Genomic DNA, 19,539 nt, shown 5'->3' with positions numbered 1-19,539 from the left:
CACTTGTATAATACGTAACTTTATTTGATTTTACTAATCGGTTCCCCCTCTGGCTGAGGGGCCCTGAAAAAATCCAAGAGATTTTATCAAATAGCGGGAGCGCTTCTACTTCCTACACCCTACAAATTTCCACCTCTGCATTTGACTAGTTGATGCTTTTTGCGGAGGTTTGATTTACTTACTTTGTTAAATGCATTCTGCAGATAGGTATATGCCGTCAAATGGGTATGTGCGCATACATGCGCATGCGTTGAGTGCGTGCATCTGTGCGGTGTGCGCATGTATGCGTGATCATGTGCGTGTGTGCGTATGTGTGCATCTGTGCGTCTGTACGTGTGTGTCTATGCTTGTGCGCTCATTGCAAGTGCATGGGTGCTTGTGCATCTCCATATGTAAGCATGCAGCCGTGCTTGTGTTTGTGTGTGTATGTATGTGTTTGAATGTGTTTGCACGGGTGAATTTGCGTGCCTGGTGTGAGGGGGTGAAACAAGGTTTACTTTCATTAAAGCGTCTACAATGACATCACAGATGTCTGCCTTCCCTGCTCTTCTTAATGGAAGGGAACCACCCGCATCAGTAGAATTCTAATTCATCGTTTCACACCCCACCTTGTTAACTAGTTTCTGTGGTTTTTACATGTGTTTGATTTAATTTCTTTTGAATACTGCCATGTCCAGTTTCTTGTACAAAACTTTTATTCTTACCTGCTGAAGAGCCCGCTTTTGAAGACACCACTTCTCCGTATCATTAGAGCCCAAGTTTTTTTTGGCCACAAAACTCCCTCTAGTGGTTTTATTGTGGGACTGCAGCATGACCGCTGGTGAGCAGTGAATTCCTGGAACGCCAAACCTGACACTGATGATCTTCGAGTTCTGCACTTGTAAAGATGCATCTGCGATGGCGTAGATTTCAACCCCTCTTTTTCCCTCATGATTGGTTTCTCGCACATTTTCTGCAGTCAGCCTACTGTGCACGCTACGGCACTGATTGTTTCTTGTGAGTAGGCTAATGATTAAAAAGAGAATAACGGCTTTGGCTAAAGGCTGGTTTTTGGGTGTGTTAAAATATGTCAAAGACCGGTCTTGTGTTGGTAATATCTTCTTCTTGATGTGACTCACATTAACTTACGCTTACATGACGCCAACATTTTTATGCAAGATGTCGATGAAGGTGAGATAGCTTTTTGATCCATAACTGTATTGTACAATCTCCACAATCAGGTCAGTTTCATAAAGATGGCACTCATGCTAAAATATGCATATTTGACCAATATGATTATTCTTCTGTGCACTCACATCCAAGGATGAAGATTTAAAATAATCTAAATCTCCTCTGATTTTTGAAGGTGCTGTATATTTGCAATATAGAAGATGGTGTATTAAATATTGGTGTAAATATATGTAGTATTATCTAGTTCCACATAATTATTTTTTTAATTATATATTTTGTGTACAATATCATTGGTCTATGATTGCAAATCTTTGCATGGAAGATTCTTTTCACTGTGATTTTGTTTATTTCAATTAAATAACCGCAAACACTTAAATAACACAATACACAATGCATTTGCTAATTTGAAACTGCTGTAGAAAAATATAAAATTGATTAATTGTTTTTTTTTTCACCATTAAAATGTGCCCAGTGGAAACTCTTTTTCAAAAACTGGCTTATTTTCCGAAAGATCCAAGACTGATAAACCGCATATCTCTGCCCTGTAACAATAACTTACATCTTAACTTTTTTCAGCCTTTATGTGAGATTTGCCAAGGTAATGAGGACAAAGATGTGCAACTTTTTTTTGTCAGCGACTCCATTACTGATGAAAAGAGCGCCCTCTTGTGGAAGATTAACGAAGGAAGAACAATGAACTTGACATTTAACATTATTACCAGACGAGGCAATAACATTAAAAATCATAACTGTTTTTTTATTTTTTAATACGTACACGATAAATTTTGTTTGAGCAACACTTACTTTCTTCTTCCAAGTGAGCAACGCGAGTTTGTGGTTAAGGCCCATTATTCAGAGACAAAAGATAATACAGTTAAGTTGATACTCGGCGAACGAACAATGCGGTGAGGTGCGGTCAGAGCGGCTGCGGTGTCGGGTCTCCAGTGTCCCGGCGGAGGACATGCATGGCTGCCATTTATCTGCCGATTAGTTACACAGACAACACCGGTTTGTGATGTAAGTGTAGACTAGACGCCATTCAGGTCGCCTTTACAGGGCAGGCGCGATTCCCTGTGTCTATAAACCCGCTTTTGAAAAACGTCCCGCAGAACGGCGAGATCACATTCACACCCTCCCATGCGGCAAACCTAGATTCGGTTTCTTCCATTGGTCCCCGGTCTCATCATCACTAGAGTTCAGCGGAAATGATATAGCCACTTTTGTTGCCACTGCTTATCTTTATCGTGTCAAGACAACACTTTGAGAGTACGCGTTTGTATACGTTTATGTATCAGATTTTACACAATAATTCAGTTGTTGTCACTTTTAAGCTTCACAACCTTTATGGTCATTTCCACTCTCCGTCAGGACGAATGGCAACTATTATTCATAAAAAAGCGTCAGGCATTTCGGTTTAATTTCCCTTAAAAGGCTGCAAAATATTTGCATTTTAAAGTAGGCTAATTATGGAGGGCAGCGCAATTACTTCTTTTGATTACTTGGCGCAGCGTACTGGCGCTGCTCGGAGTCGAGCCGATGTTAATGCGGCCGCAACGAAGAGTTACCAACAGTGATTCGGCGAGGGCGCGCAATACGGCTTTGCGAGAAGCAAGAGTTGATTAGTGTCTGCAGCGACCACCGTAGCACCTACACCATTACATGAACGGAGTCAGGCATATTTTGCAACGGTGAAATCATCAGTAAAGTCAGTCTCACTTTCAGGAATATGCACTGTGCCATCCAACGTCAAGATTTTAGGCTAATTCAGTCCAAGTAACGACATTTCAGTAACCTTTCCACTGTTATTACCCCTATCCATAAAATAATTAAAGGCAGGTGCATGTAATGGAATTGAATATCTCAAGAAATTAAATAGTAACTAATACATATGGTTAAAAAGCCGTTGTAAGTGGTGCTCCTTGTGTAATCTTGAACAAGCAGGGAAAAAACGCTTCTGCATATTTACATTAAACGCTGTAGCGTGTTTGATCAGTAACAAAAAAGCACATTATTACAATTATACGTGTTGCTGTTGTCGATTTAATTGTGCCATTGATGTGTCAAATCCATAACAGCATAAACAATCTGGATGAATCATTATTAGGTCACTATTAGATTCATATTCAATGGTATTCACGAAATACACATAACATGGAAGACATCCTCCAACAAACAAAAAATGAAGTAATTAACCGGACAAAACTGTAATTTTTTTAATGTAGCATTAATAATGACTGATCTCGGGACTTGTGAACACCTGTAGAGAGGGCGGATACGCGCAAGGCTCGCGGCCGGCGGTCTGCAGAGGCCCGAGTGACTCACATAGCCCCAGGACTCCCGTCAGCTGCAGCTACTGCAGCGCCTACTGCCTCGCATACTGTACACACGTCTTTGATTCCTCAAGTGAGCAAACGCTAACATTATTATTTTAAGCAAAGTTTCCTTGTTTGATTTGCATAAACGTGACGCCATCTCTCCAAAGGCAAAGGAGTGTTAGCTAAAGTTACTGCGTGCTGGTAGATGATTTGCTACCTTCCGGCTCCTGCAAGCTGTTAACATCGGCACTGCGTCTCTTCAATTCTTCCCTTGTAAATGTTGGAACCTGCTTTTAATTGTGGAAATAAAGATCACCCATTTGCAGCTGAGATCTTTATATGTGATTGTATCCAAAATGGTGGCTCCGCCTTTGTTCACTCTGTGTAGTAATCAAAATGATGCGCACTACACAAAGCTAATGTTACTGCATTATACAAAATTAAGTAAAAATGATTCTACAGTTGATGGGTGATCCTTATAGAAACTAGCGTGACTATTAATAGAAGCTAGTTTAGGGCTACAATCAAAGCAAGGGTAGGTTATCTGTCTCCCCTAGGTGCGCTGTAACTTACAGGCCGCTACAGTGCGCAGTGCGTAAGTGGGACGAAAGTGCCCCCCCCCCCCCCCCCCCTGCAAAGCGGCGGGGAATTGCATGCAGGGACAGAAGCGCCCATCCACCATGGGAGGTGACCCTGACCTCACGTGGCCGTCTTGCGGGCGTAAGGTCCAGCGTGTCCCCCTGGCGGCGTGGGGGACACAGTTGACCGCGTGTAACATGTCCAGACGCAGATGGGGTGTGATATTGCTGAAGACAGCAGCCCCTTCCTCATCCCCTCACCCTAACCAACTCCCACACCCCTCAACACAACTTGGAAACTATGATCACGACCCCGCCTCTGTATCAGACGCAGCTGCGCCACACATGTTCACGGCCTGGGTGTCGTGAGCACCGGCGTGGCCCTGTGGTAACACGACTGTGCCTCTAATCGGGGGGTTGCAGGTTTGAGCCTTACCAGGTAATTTTACTGCCGTAGCCCTGAGCAAGGCCCTTACCCTAGGCGCTTCAGTAAAGGGATCACACTGTACGTTAAGTTGCCCCAGATGAGGGTGGCTGCTCGGCAAATACACAGCGTGACGGCGATATCTGAATGGGGAAAATTTTGCATTCATGTACGATAGAACCGCAGGGACTACGCTATTGCTGCGTGCTTGTGGTTATCGGATTAGTTCAGTCTGGCATTTTTATAGCGACCCTGAGCTTGGGATCGCATGCACACTTTCAGCAGTGGATGGCTGAAAGGTGGGGCGGGGTTGAGTTAGCGCCCTCTGAAAAAGTGCCAATTTGCAGAAAGTACTGTATGTTTCCCTGAAATTCCAGCTGTGGATACAACCATAACCAGGCATCTCCAAGCCCAGTATCATTTTATTGTATGAATATTGCATGTAGCAGTATTTCTCAGACTGATGGCTATGCGGTTTCATATTTGAGTAATTCGCGTATTCACGTAAGGTGTTTTGTTTTATTTTTCTGCACAACATTTCACATTAATTCAATTGTCTGCCAGGCCCATAATGTTCTGTGACACATTAAAAGAAAACATTGGCTTGCTACATATGAGATTAGATTGTGTTAAGTGCCCCCTGAATTGAAACTGAAAAGGAATTGAAAATCTTTTTTATTTAAATACCGAGGTTCTCGATGCTGTCATACATTTTTTTTCATATTTTCTGAAGGACTGATGAAACAAAAAACAAAAATTTTATATAATCAACAAATTAATTAAGTACACAAAGCTACAAAATAAAAAAATCTGCATATTTACACAATTAAAATTACTCAGATTCCTTTTCTTTTTTTACACTTTATTTTCATACTGTAGCAGACACCCTTGTCCACAGTAGTTCATATTCGTAATATGAAAGTAATCCATTCATGCTGCACAGATATTTTACTAAATTTCAGGTAAATTACTGTGCTCAAACATACAACAGCAGAGAGAATCAAAACCTGCCAGTATCTATGCTACACCTGCAGCTCTGTGGCCACCATATCCTATCTCTACAAATGATAATCTCAGATTATTATAGACACTCCTTCATGTGTATTAGTGGTGTTGATTATTTTAAAAATTAGTTTAGTTATAGTTATAGTTAGTTATTGTTTTAAGATACAACACTGTATTTTCAATACGGAGATGGTGACCTAAAATTTGGCATGACAAATAAAAAAAAAACCCTGCATGCTTCAGAAATAGAATAATACAATCAAAACTAATAAAAATGTAGCCTGTACAGTATCTAGATATATAGGGCACTAATGGATCGAAAGAATCCATTGAATTCAAAGAGCATAGAGTATGAATTGATAATGTGAGTTTGCTGTACAGCTGAATTAACTTACACACCAAAGTGACCATGCATTTACACACGCATGGCAGCTCTCTTATAAATGAAGGCTTCTCTCTCTGCTTACATATGCTTGACTATATTATTTAGACAACTTCTTTTTGTGGTTTAGAGTGTCAATTTTTCCTCTTTAAAAGAAATAAAATGGTTCTTTGTGTTCTCTAAGCCCCCTTCATTAATTCTAAATTCTTTATCCAGAACAAAATTAGGTTTATCCAGAAAAAGTGTCAGGTGTTACATATGATTTTCTATTCTTTCAGCTAATATCAATGGATTTGTACTTCTCCCAGTTAAAACAGAATATTCTAAACAAAATTAGATTGATTTGGATCAGCTAACTTAAACATAAGATGAATGTTAAACCTAATGTCTCTCATACAGGTACATCTCACATCAGTGCACGCGAATGATTTCCATAATTTACACAATATACAGTTCAAGAGAGTTGATAACACATTTTAATTGTTATTCTCTGCTGCACCGACTCTTTTATTTTATAATCAAATTTTTCTTATGATCCAAAGTTTTTAATCTGTGATGCGACCCATTGTATACCAAACGCCAATATAGGAGTTGTCATTATTTCTGCATGTACGCCTCGATACAAATAACTGGTGAAAATAAATCAAAAATGCCGGCGACCATAAGTTACCCAGTATAGCCTACCATTTTAGTGACCAGCCATTCACATTACAAATACGTGGCTCGCAGAAACTGCGCATGAAAGCTTGTGCTATACAGCGCAGAAGTAGGAGCCCAAAGGCAAGAAAATTCGTTCAGCAGAACATTTTTAAAAGTCTGCCGCCAAATAATATCTTTCTCAATCCTTTCTAAGAGATCGCTTTAAATTGACAAGATTTCACTGTGTCAGAATGATTGATTTATAAACAGCCATAAGGTTAAAGAGAGATAATAGAACTTAAGCAATTAAAGGGGATGGAATATACCTCCTCGCGCGTCAAAATCCATCGAGCATCTGATACGGGTATAGTCTAAAATTAGTTTATGACTTAAACTAGTTCGACAAATTTATATTTTTATGTGACGTATGCTTTCAATATCTGCACACACGAATTAACTGAGTCGAATTCTCGGCGCTTCACGTAAAATGTTCCACCTGAATCTAACTTCGAGCTTTCCCACATGAAAGGCAGCCAAATAAGAAAATCGCACCAATTGGATAAAATTAAAGAATATAGTTGCCAAATAACACCGGAAACGTGAAAAACTACACAAAAAAAAAACCTTCACGATCACGTACGGCATTAGAGAGAATATTTGCAGGCGAGAAAATCGCAGGCAAGGTTTCCTGAGAGAAACGGGAGAGAGAGGGCGGAAGATGGAACTTCTGGCACCGAAATAACACGCTGCAAACTGATTAACATCGAACAGGCATCTTAATAAACACCGCGATTACAGTCGCATTGCCTACCTGAGGTGGCATCCCGCGAAACTGTCTATTTTGTGTCTTAAACTATGAGAGCCATCCAAAGTTTCTTTTTCGCTTCTCCGCTGTCGGTCTCCTGCAACAACTAACTTGGCCGTTCCAGCTTGCATAAGTTTAGCCTGTTTTTGTTCCACGGTTGGACGCGCTGTGCCACAGTGCAAGTGAAAGCTCGCAAAATTTCCAGACCCCCACCACTAAACCCCAGTCGATGTACAGTTAATTCAGTCTGTTCATGGGAGCAATTTATTACTTCTTGTCCATAATTTTTTTAAACGTTATAAGCATTAATAGTAATCTCCAAGCAGCTACCCCAATCCGGCTGTATTAGAACACTGCAAAAATAAAACTGCATATCGACAACATATTCTAAGGTGTTCCAAGGTGAGAGCAAATAGGTAGCAATTACTGGACACACAATGTTTGTGGTTTAAGGCGATTTAATATCATATTAGTAAAACACACACACTTTGTGGAGCCCATATTTTGTCAATGTATGGCAGGAAATCACTGTTAGAAACTGCGGTGCACTAAGTATCTTGGATGATAGTAAATAAATATACACGGTAACCAACGCACTTAATATATAACTGTTTAAAATGTTACTATGTTCAAGGTCCGCTAGAAAATGTTAGGCTAGCTCTTGGTTTAGGATTCGTAGAACTTCCATTTTAAATCTGCGCACTTTAAATACCTAAAACAAAGATCACACAGTTACATTTGCGGTCTGAATAAACACAACAGCCCAATTACCACTGAAAGAGGCCTCTATGTACCATCTTTTGCTCAGGCTATCTGTTGTAGAATTATAACACAGGCCAAATACAGGTTTATTTTACAAATAGACAACCAAAATTTCACGGAATTGCCAGTTACAGTCAATACGAACACTTCTGTACATTTTGTGCCTTTTAAGATACTTATTTGGGTTAATCCAGTAATAATACAGACACATTGTTAAAACCCCTTAAATGACCCAAATTATATTACTTGTATTAATGATATCGGCCCCACTATTTCCATTAGTAAATGATAATTGATTGCCGTTATTAAGATTATTTTAATGAGAGAAAATGTGGGTTATCGCAGGATACAGTTTAACTTGCAGGCAAAGCACTTGGCTGATATAGGCCACATCCTTTTAAATAACGGCCACAGAAACTGTCATTTTAATTGTGTATGTTATTTTATTCTTATTATTTTCATACCGTTGTAAATAAATATTTGATTGATCATCGTCTTTTTTCCTATTCGGCATCTATTTGTGTGAGCCATTAGAGGTCCTACTTGCATTACTAATTTGCAAACTAGTGGGCACAAAACCTCTGCAAGACAAGGCGGCCGGACTTGTTTTAGGTTCCAAATACCTTCACATTTTTTAAAAAAAGTGCTGTCACCTCCACCCCGTGTGAGCACAGCGCAATCTGAGCATATTCATAACTGCTTGATTAATACAATATCTTAACAAAAACATCATGGTCAGCGAGACATAAAATCACTATAAAAATAAAAAAAAGCTAAAAGGATAATAATGACCAAGACGTTTGTGCATGGATAGGTACCGGCGTTTTGTATCAGCTGTCATCGTCGGCATCAATGGGTGTGAGAACGGCCATCCTGGCGCTGGACTCCTGCTTGCGGCGGACTCCCCGCGCCAGCTCTGAGTATCACCCGCGCAGCCGTGCCAGCCCGCAGCCTGTCGGGTCACTGTTTCATACAACACAATCCATGGCTGCACGTCTACATTAAAAACATAAAGGGGAAAAAAGTGACACACTGAAGCAAAATGTGTCATATAGTGGATTTGCGCAAAGCTAATTAAAATTGATAACGTCATCAGGCAATGGATCGACTGATGGCCTGATATTCATAATTCTCAAAATGAGCACAACATGAATTAAGAGACCTCATATGTAACTGTACATCAGCAAAAAATTATATCCTAAACACTTCCTATATCCGTATTGGATTAATGACAACAAACAATAAATTACATATTTTGTATTTGTTTAAACTTAACATAAAAAGGGCTTTTGTTGACATGTTGTCAGTTGCACGTTCCGTCTCATTTGTTTAAATTCAAATTGGTGTGGTGGAGTAATTGTATGGTAAATAAACTACCCAGTGAAGACGAATATTCCGTAGATACAGTCTGTAGATACAATAGTCCTGCTATAGGGTAAAAATTGATTACGCTTCGACTGAAACATTTCGCCCTTTTTGCTAAGCTGCATATTTCTAATTCCCAGGGTAAAAGGATTGCTGTCAGGTCCTGACCCGTCTGGCGCGGAGCGTTTCAACTCCGGCCAGTCTTGCTTATGATAGGTTAAGGGTCTGCAAATATGCAAATGAGGACGGTGTGCCCGCCGAGCGGAAGTGAGGGGCTGAAGGCACGGAGCGCCGAGGGCCGCAGCGGCCTCGACCAATCAGAGGCGAGGAATCAAGTCCAAGTGCGCAGCTCCCCGTGTCTCCTGCGAGCCGCACTAAACGACAGCCAGACAGAGAAAGAAAAGACGCAGGACCTGCAGAGCCAAAAAACTCTGCCTCTTCTGGATCTCGTTCAACTCGACAACCAAAAGCCTTTCCAAAACTCTAACTAAAAGAGGAAGGAAGATAAAAAAAAAAATCCCGAAGCGCTCACTGCCTTCACTTTGACTTTGCCGCCTTTCTGCCAAGATTTATCTTCCGGTGTTGTTTTTTTTAAAAAAAAAAACTTCTAGGAGGAAAAAAAAAACTGAGAAAGCACAAATTTGAACTTCAGAAATGTGAAGGTACCGGCATCTCTTTCACCCAGATTCCAGGATCCCCGTTTAAATTCATGCAATACAGTGCAATGGTACGTGGACACAATTTACTAATATTGGAAGGATAAGCTAGCAAATGCTTTTCAACTGCTCTCCTGTATTGCATTTACGTTTTTTTTCACCTGATATTGATCACGCGTGGGGTTGACTGAAACAGGCACAAGTACGCGCTGAAGCTATACCTCGTATAAGAAAACAGCAGCAGATATTCGGTTGTTTATATTCTGTATTGGCAGTTGTTCTATGTGGGTCACGGTGATGTGTCATGAGTCGGTGGTGGAGCTAGCGTCCAAAAAGTGCTGAACTTGGCACATTTCCTGCTTTAACTTTTTTTTTTTTCTTTTTTGGCAATGAACTTCAGTCAGATTCTGAAGCGATGCCGCATGGATCCGCTGGCAAGTTGCATCGCGTTGCCGATTTCAATTTGCAGCGGCAAATGTTTGCTACAGTAGCTTTCATTGTTTAATACATCGTAGATGGATTTAATTATTTGGACCGAGTGTGATTTTTAATCACGTTTTTCTGACTTGAAAGGGTTTTCTTAGGTACCAGTCTTCTTCATTTTTACAATTCTTTACGTCAAAATGGGGTGTCTGAACAAATAGCCTACACTATTTCGGTGGATAGTTTGATAGTGACTTAAAGTGATATATATATTTTCAACATTTTGTAGCCTACATTAAATATGATTCGCAGCTGCTGGTGTTACGCGGATTTTAAGACTACTCAGATTTTCAGCGTGTGTCAAAAATCATCATGTTTTGATGTATTTTCTGTTTTTCCTCTCCGCTCGCCACCCAATTACAATGCACTCGCGATGTCTTCCATAAAAGTTGCGGTTGAGCACAGTGTGTGAACATTTGGCAACTCGCTGGGTCGAGGGGGTGGAGAAGACAGTCCCGAATTTGACACAAGACGCCGATGTGGCGTGATGTGAATTAATATTTTCTTTATCGCTCCCGTGTCCTGTCTCCTTTCAGGACTGCGTTTGAAGCCGAAAACAGACAAGAAATAGGAGTTTAATGGCACCAAAAGTAGCCTAAAGATTGCAACGTATTTCATGTCGAAGTTGTGTTTAACAGGTTAGGGCGCGTATTGCGAATGTATAAAAAGCGATTAGCTAGCTACATTATGTTGTATGTATGTAGTAGGCTCTGGACGTGATCTGATTTTTGGACTTGCAATGTACAAGGCAACTGCTTGCAGCATGACGTTTGGTTAGGCGATTGTTTGGAAGCTGAACTCTTATTTGTAGGCACGTGAAGGCCGTGGTTTTTTAATCAGCATTTTAACTAAAACGTGTTGATGTTTCTGCTGAGGATAATAATTTTATTTAGGAGGTGCCGATAAGGTTGTGTAGCTGTAGAGTGTAACAAAGCTACGCGTAGCCTAATATGTGTTTTTCCAAACGTTGCAGTTAGTCTTATGAGCAGACTTTTGGTTTGACCTAACTATGGAGATTGCAAAAGTAAGAACTGGTTATACAAAGGGTCTCTAAGAATATGAGATGTATGCCCTCTTCAGTTTTGCGCTTTATTTTCATTACTGCATCTTGGGGTTTTGCTTTGTTGAAAAGACTTTGTCGAAAGCATATTTGCTGGAGATTATATTTCGATTATAACAATCTGAATGGTCCACTGACACAGTGATGGTGATAATCCACTGATAATCAATAATGGTCTAAATCCAGCACTTTTGGTAAATGTAACGTTGTAGACAGACGTGATGTTGACCCCATGGTACAATATCATTCGCGCAACTCTTGGTTTTTCCAGAACCGTGATTCTGACAGTGTTCTGATCTCCTGTCATAATTCGGGGCTTGAACACAGTAGTAAAGCGCCATCTGAAACGGCATTTGTCAGAATATACGCAAGCTGGCATGAGCGACCTTTGTTCCATACGTTAATATTGGCCAAACCCAAACTTTACAAGTTGGCTACGAAGTAGACAGATGCGATACAATGCAGCATTGTTCTATTTCCCCCTGACAGCGTGCACACGGTGCCCGAATAACATTCCTTCGATCAGATATGGGTGTGTTGTAACGTTCAACAAACAGTCATTTAATTGACAGAATTGCATTTATTTTGTTAAATGTTACTCTGAACTGCCTTCATTTCACACTGTCCATTCCCAAACTGGATGGCGCAGAGACACCCATATTGTGTTGCCGTACAGTCAAACCCCGTGCTACGGGTGATGAACGTTTGTAGATACGTTGTTTCCCATCCATGTAAAACACCCTGTTAATTTGCAAGCTAATGAATGAGAACACAAATACTTTAATATTAGCTAGTTTTGTATCAGCGACTGCAAAGTTATATCTGAAAATGATTTCTTTTATATGTTCACAGTCTGGGAGCGTTTTGTAACGGGATATCTCGAGGCTTTTAGCTGCATACACCGAAGAGCTGCAAGTTCAAGTTCGAATAAGGCCCCGGAGCTCTACGCCGTGAGGGAATTTTCCATTTCGTTTCTATACGGATCGGGGCGCTGGTCCAAAGTCCTCTGCTCATAAAATCATAACTCCGAGAGAAAGGGGAAAGAAATTTTTTTTATGCTGTGGTTTCTGAAAAACCAGCGAAAGTGGGCTGGTAAAAATGGAATGCGTTTGCTGGAAGAGGAGGAGAATGACTGTGTAATTAAGTGAAAAAAAAATCTTTGAGACTGATTTGTTAGGATCGTGCAGACCGGAGGGTGTTGCCGGTCGATATTATATCAAGTTTGAAAAGTAAACACGGGATCAGAAATTTGGCGCCTTCTTCTTTTATAATGCACTTGTGAACGATTTTTCTTCTCGTCAAGAAAAGGACGTTCTCCTACATTCCGGTGGAGTTTTTGTGCCGTGCCTCACTGCGGGATTTCTCGAGTCATTGTGGATGCAATCGGAGTGAACTTTCCTGACAGGAAAAATAAGAGTGAAATCTGAAACGATATAGTCAAACGAAGCTTGAATCAAAGTTTCACACTCTCGGATTAGACTAACCAGCGGCTTGGGCTTCCTTTTTTTTTTTACGAGACTTCTTCATATGTCTGCACTATTGGGATGGGAAGCATGAATCGATAAGACCGTTCCACCTGATATTCAGAAGGACTTTGGTGGTTAAGTGAAGCTTGTTATTGAACAGGGTCATGATGTATTCTCCAATTTGTCTAACACAGGTATGATAGCTTTATCCTTTTTGTTCTTGAATCAGCTATCGTTGCGCTATCATGCACAGGGTCTGCGTATTGAACAGTAAAGGTATTGCGGATCGCGCCGCACTTGTACTTGAAATGGTGCTCAAACGAGTTCTTATTAGATGGTCTTTATCTTGCGATGCTGGAGGCCTTGTAAAATTAAACTTCATTATTTAGCTTAAGTGCACATTTGGGTAAGTATTGGAAAGCCCAGAGAAGAGAAGAAATCAAAGACATGTTCGTCAACGTTATTAACGAACTCATTGTAATGTGCACGAGATTCAATTTACTGAAGCTTTCAAAACATATAACACTCTTTGTTTTCTAATATTTTTAACACAAAAGCAGCAATCCATGTCCAGGTCATCGATGTCATTGATCATTTATTAAGAAAAACACATATAGAGGCATTCAGGCGCATTTGCTGGTGCCTGTACTTATATCATGTATTGTCTGACCTTAACAAATACGAATGTTTACATACGTCCGAGTACGTCCGTGTAATTTGAATACACGCGTATTAAAATTCTTTAAAATTGTATTCCGCAAATTACTTAAGGATTTGATTTCAGTCACCTGTCTTGCAACACTGCGAAGTACTTAACCGTGTATTTTTTTTCGAGTAAAACACCGTTTTTACTACTAGGGTAGATCTGTTTGGATAAAGTTTATGGGGTGTCGAATGCAATAAAAGTCATTCGGTCCGTCGTCTGAAAAGTGGGAATATGATCTGCGGTACATCAAGACGATAACCGGCACCTGAAGCCCTTCTGATGTGCACTTTACCCCAAATACTCTTCATGAAAAGCGACCACTGGAATTTTAAATACTAAAGCGGAGGCACTCGCATTGAGGAGGAAGATGAAAACAATGATAAGGTGGATTCAGCGGTTGGACGGAGTCCTCCAGCTTTTTGGCTGACACAGTTGCGCTGTTTATATTTTGTTTGGCCTCGGAACGTGATCGACGAAGATATGGTTTATTTTGTTAAAAGAAATGTGGCCCTCATGGCACAGGTCTTCGGTTACACACTGCTTACCTACTGTCTCATCAGTTTATGTAGAGAAGTGTTTCGGTGTTTTGTATGCATTTTTACTTTATTGAGCGAGAGGCCCAATGTATATAGGTTATTGTCACTAGCTGTAGTAATTCAGACTCCTTCAAAGGGGATATAGAGGTCATGTAACGTTGAGTAGCATGGAGCTGTTAACTAAAATTGATTACAAGGATTTTTTAAAAAATGGCACACTATTGCTGTGGATCCCTGTTTAAAATATAGAAAAAATATTATATTGTTTTCTGTAGTGATGCAAGATTGGTTTCATTTACTGTACGTGGGAGGATGTTTACTGTTAAAAATATTTAATGAGATGTATCAAGGATGGCTGTTATGGTGTGACATGTCTAACATAAGTATAGAGATGTTAAAATACTAAAACAAAAGGTGCTTCTTGCTTCCAAAAAACACTTATTCACAATTTGCCATTTTTCGCCAGAAACACATGTATTTATGTAATTATATAACTTTTGTATCATATTTTTGTATTTAATTGTGTAATGGAAGCACAATAAGCGTGCAATGGCTTTGATTCCATTGTTATATAAAAACGGCTTCAACGACGCAACACAAGGTAAACCACTTTTAGTAGTCCCATTCTAATTGTGGCCTTTATTGCCTCCAAGTAGTTTGGCCTCAATACTGATATAAAAGCAAGGAAACCGTTTTTAATTATTTTGATAGTTTTCGCATGAATTGCGGCCTTCATCGCGAGTGAGTAGTTTGTGCTTCGGAGGGTACCATGCGAGTACCTCCAGGAGGACTCTCCGTGTCTCAGCGTTAGTTTACTTTTTTTTTTTTTTTGGACTTGGCTGACAGGGGCGGAGGTGGGGTGCACATCCCTGCCTGTGCGTTTCCGAAGCACCGTTTCCTGGCCCAACAATGCACAATGCGTTTTAACCCTCGCCGTGACCTATTTAAGACGGCCCATTTGTGACAGTTCATTTCACCTCGCGAGGCAGATGAATACATCGTGGTGGTTTTTTTTTTTTTTGTATTGTTTTTGTCTTTCATTTCGGGGGGTTGATGCGAGGGGGTCTGGGCTTTACTGCCCTCTTCCCTTTCATGATTATGGGGGGAAATCGTACGCGTGGACACTCGTTTGATTTAGCTACCCTTTGCTATTAAGCGTTCGTTTGTACCAAAATGTAATACTTTATTGAAACCATATATTTAATATGAGCCGGTAGGAAGAGCGGTATTGGTGTTTGAGTTTGCTTGTAGTTTCCCGCAGAAGAGAAGATGGATCTGTTCAATTGTGCATGTGGTATGAATTATGAGATAATACATATTTTTAAAACTGTATACGCTTTTGATAGTGATGATACCATGACGCACACACAATAGATGAATTCTAGGAGGTGTGCCAGACAGAATAAGCAATGCATTCTTGCATTAAAGAGTTGTCTGTCTTGTATAACTTGGCTGACTAAAATGCCAGAGACACAGGGCTGCATGTCATGGAAAGGTAGTAATAAAATGTGGACGAAAACCGAAACCACATCCTCGTCCTGGCATGAAATGAGCAAAGCGGCCTGGCGGAGCGGGCACCCAAGGGCTGGCCCGCCGTGAATGGCACCTTCGCCACTGGGTGCGCGGGGTGCCGGTGGGGGAGCACCTGGAATGTGGCCGTCTGTGCCAAAATGCCGTTTTCAAAGTCCAGATCCACGGACGGATGTTCGGGGGGTGGGGGGAGGAACACTTGGCCCGCGCACGCGATTGGTGGGCGAGTGAACCGACCCGGGCGAGGGACCCCGTACCCCGATGCCAAAAACGAAACAAAACGAACAAAAAAATGGGGGCGCTTGCTCTGAGCGACGGTGACCCTTTACCCCCCTGCCTCTTCCGTTAACTTTTTCATCGTGGTTAAAGTGGTGGCACTTCGCTTGCCAGGCAGAGACTTTTCACTATTTATGTATTTACGTATTTATTTATTTGTTTTTATTTTGGGGGGGGGGTTCTTTTTGACCATGTTCCCTGGCAAGACCTTGCCCCCCACCCCCCCCGGCTCACAGAGAGACACTGACACCCTGCAGGAATGTGGGCCGGGCTGATAAGAAGAACGGACAAGGTGTGAGGGGGGCGCATGCCCCATTTGGCCCCCCAGCGGCGGGCTCTCCCGCAAAGCATGCTGGGAGAGTGGGGGAACAGCGCGTGAATGTGTACGCCCCCCCCCCCAGCCTTGTGCGGCTGGGGCAGAGGAAATACGCTTTGGCTTCCGCCGACTGCGCGCTTCGCCGCTGCCGCCGCCTCGCGATAGCGCCCGCCCGTCTCCGAGACGCTGTAACGACACGAGGCTTTCCGTGGCGGGGCCGGCCTCTTTGACGTCCGCTGTCCGGCTGATACATTTACCGAAGAAGGCTTCGCAGGGCTAGCTGAATAGAAATGGCACATTCCCGTTACTGTGTGTTGTTTACAGTACGTAACCGTTTAACTACCGCCGTGATTTAACAGAGTTTGTCACGAAAGTGGCCTCTGCTACTGAGCGGTTTTTTACGACTCGTACCGCTGCCGCTGCGCTTTGTTTCAGGATTGTTGACCGCCGTATCAGGCGGAGAAAAGTACCGTCTGATCCCTCTTGGCTGGAGCGGCGATGGGTTAATTGGGCAGCCGCCGTTGCCAAAAAGGTCGCGTCTGCCGTCGGGCACTTTCTTTGTCTAACTTTTCTTTCTCTCTCTCTCTTCCTCTCTCCTTTTTTCCCCCCTTTTTCTCCCCGTCTCTCCGTCTGTCCCGCTCGCAGGACGAGTTCCACCCGTTCATCGAGGCGCTCCTCCCGCACGTCCGCGCCATCGCCTACACCTGGTTCAACCTGCAGGCGCGGAAGCGCAAGTACTTCAAGAAGCACGAGAAGCGGATGTCCAAGGACGAGGAGCGGGCGGTCAAGGACGAGCTGCTGAGCGAGAAGCCCGAGATCAAGCAGAAGTGGGCGTCCCGGCTGCTGGCCAAGCTCCGCAAAGACATCCGGCAGGAGTACCGCGAGGACTTCGTGCTCAGCGTCACGGGCAAGAAGCACGCGTGCTGCGTGCTCTCCAACCCCGACCAGAAGGGCAAGATGCGCCGCATCGACTGCCTGAGGCAGGCCGACAAGGTGTGGCGCCTGGACCTGGTGATGGTCATCCTGTTCAAAGGCATCCCTTTGGAAAGTACGGACGGCGAGCGGCTCGTCAAGTCCCCGCACTGCACCAACCCGACACTTTGCGTCCAGCCGCACCACATAACGGTGTCGGTCAAGGAGTTGGACTTGTTTCTAGCGTACTATGTCCAGGACCAAGGTAGGTGGGTGGATGAGTGTGGGTGGGTTGGTGGGCGGATGGAGGTGGAGGTGGGGGGGAAGGGGGTATGGAGGGGGGGGGGGGGGGGGCGGGGGCTTTCAGCGGCCGAGCGGTCACGATGTTGGCACTCTGCTTTTCGGCTCTGCGCCTTTCCCTCTCCTCCCGATAGGAGCCCGGTATCTCCGACCGCGGGGCGCGGTCAAAAGGTCCGTGCCGTCGCGTTTTAAGGATCCGAGCGGAGGTGCTCCCGATTAGGGATGTTTTGGTTCCCCGCTTTTTACCGCCGCAGCGATAAAGTATAAAAATTGGCAGAGCCTTTGAATTTAAATTTGCGCTTGCGAGTGGTTTGAGCGTCGCATTTGACAGATTATATAAATCACGTCTCATTTAAAAAACTGTTGCGTAAAAATGCACATGCAAATAAAGTGTCCCAGAATATTGATTTGTGCTTGTTGTAAAAAAAATATTTCGATGTTTCGTTTGCAAGAGCAACCAAGTACTAATGGTGGTTTTTGGATATTCAAAACCTCTCCTCAGAAAATTATTGAAAAAGCCTGTCTGTGGATAAGTCTTGAATATGTTTGAGGTGGTATTTCAGTTGAAAACACAATGGCTCAGGACATAAGGGAGAACAGTATCCTGGAGGTGAGCACTTATAAAAAGCAATGAAGCAAAACCTGCTTCCGATAAAGGCTCTGTTTTCATTATATATATATATATATATATATATATATATATATATATATATATATATATATATATATAGATATATACAAAATTTGTTTATGATGTGTATAATTTGGGCCCATTGAGGGGTGAGCTCTTTTTTATTTTTAGCCAGTGTTTACTGAAGAGATGTGTAATTGGACATTATGTGAAGCTGAGGTTTTTTGAGCTGCAGTCAAGCCAAACTGCTGTAACTGACTTTGCAGAGGAGACAGGAATTTCGTTTGCCAGCTCTGAATGCTGTAAGTGGCCGATATGGAGTCCCATCCATGACTGCTGAGGCTTGTGCTGTCTTACATAGTACACAGAATAGAGGCCTCTACTCTAAAAATACCAACCATCTAAATATTGTCACAGTTTGTTAAAAATACTATGTTGTGATGCTGAAACTTTGAAGTGGAAAATAAATGGAAGGTAAGGTTATTGATCAATTTAAATTAAGACATGAGATCGTGAAACATTGATTATTATAGCCAACATTATGATATGATTGGATTATGGAGTATGGATTAAATTATGATTATTTATTTTATTTAAAAATATTGCTTTTAAAACAGCCTTTTGTTTGTAAGAGGGCAGAAAGCAAGACTTTGCTATATAAGGACTGATAAATGTCCTAAGAGCCAGTGGAAAAAAAAGAGAATAGAAAGGGACTCATTGCGCGAGACCAAATACAATGGTAGCCAATTTAATTCTTATTCAATGGATGGCACAGTTTTAGCCTTGAAAAGACGTTTGATTCTGAGTTTATTTTATTATTCTTATTAACTCTGAATTAAGTGCTTAATTCAAAGCAGTTATCTGGTTTGGATAAAGAATCACACAATTATTTTTCTGGATGCACACTGCAGATAATTCAATACGCAGAAAAATTGAAACAGAGTTTTTTCTTTGGTCGTGTGGCCTTCATTGTTCTCCACACTGTATAACAATAGATTTTATTTAGGGGTTTCAAGAGAACTCTCCATCCCTGTTAAAATATTCTCCATCTTTGTTGTATGCAGTGTACGTGGCGTGCTGTTTCTTATTTGTAAGGGAAACCCTGGCAGAGTGAGAGAGAGGCGGAAGGAGAAAGAAGGTGCGGGTTTACAGACGTCCATTTTGTGTTTGCCCTGTGCCAGGGGAAATAGGAGGCACGGCGTGGTGATAATGGTTGCCACTG

General features: G+C 42.0%; 1 protein-coding gene across 10 annotated transcripts in view; it reads left to right on the top strand.

Annotated features, from left to right (window-relative positions):
• LOC118769850 (nuclear factor 1 B-type) overlaps positions 1-19,539 on the top strand; it is a 124,637-nt gene that overhangs the window by 9,536 nt on the left and 95,562 nt on the right. For 2 of the 10 annotated variants that reach the window (XM_036517209.1, XM_036517202.1), the window contains exons 1-3: positions 9,798-10,172; positions 12,497-13,304; positions 17,120-17,651. In XM_036517209.1, the coding sequence (XP_036373102.1) occupies positions 13,275-13,304; positions 17,120-17,651 (562 nt within the window). In that variant the 5' untranslated portion in view covers positions 9,798-10,172; positions 12,497-13,274. Of the gene's footprint in view, positions 1-9,795; positions 10,173-11,116; positions 11,223-12,496; positions 13,305-16,603; positions 16,798-17,119; positions 17,652-19,539 lie in introns of those variants that run through there. The other 8 variants (XM_036517199.1, XM_036517200.1, XM_036517204.1 and 5 more) reach the window with 7 other exon arrangements.

The sequence above is a fragment of the Megalops cyprinoides genome, chromosome 22 (assembly GCF_013368585.1).
Source record: "Megalops cyprinoides isolate fMegCyp1 chromosome 22, fMegCyp1.pri, whole genome shotgun sequence".
Classification (NCBI taxonomy): domain Eukaryota; kingdom Metazoa; phylum Chordata; class Actinopteri; order Elopiformes; family Megalopidae; genus Megalops; species Megalops cyprinoides.
Note: the sequence above shows the minus strand (reverse complement) of the source record. Positions and strands in the feature narration are given on the sequence as shown.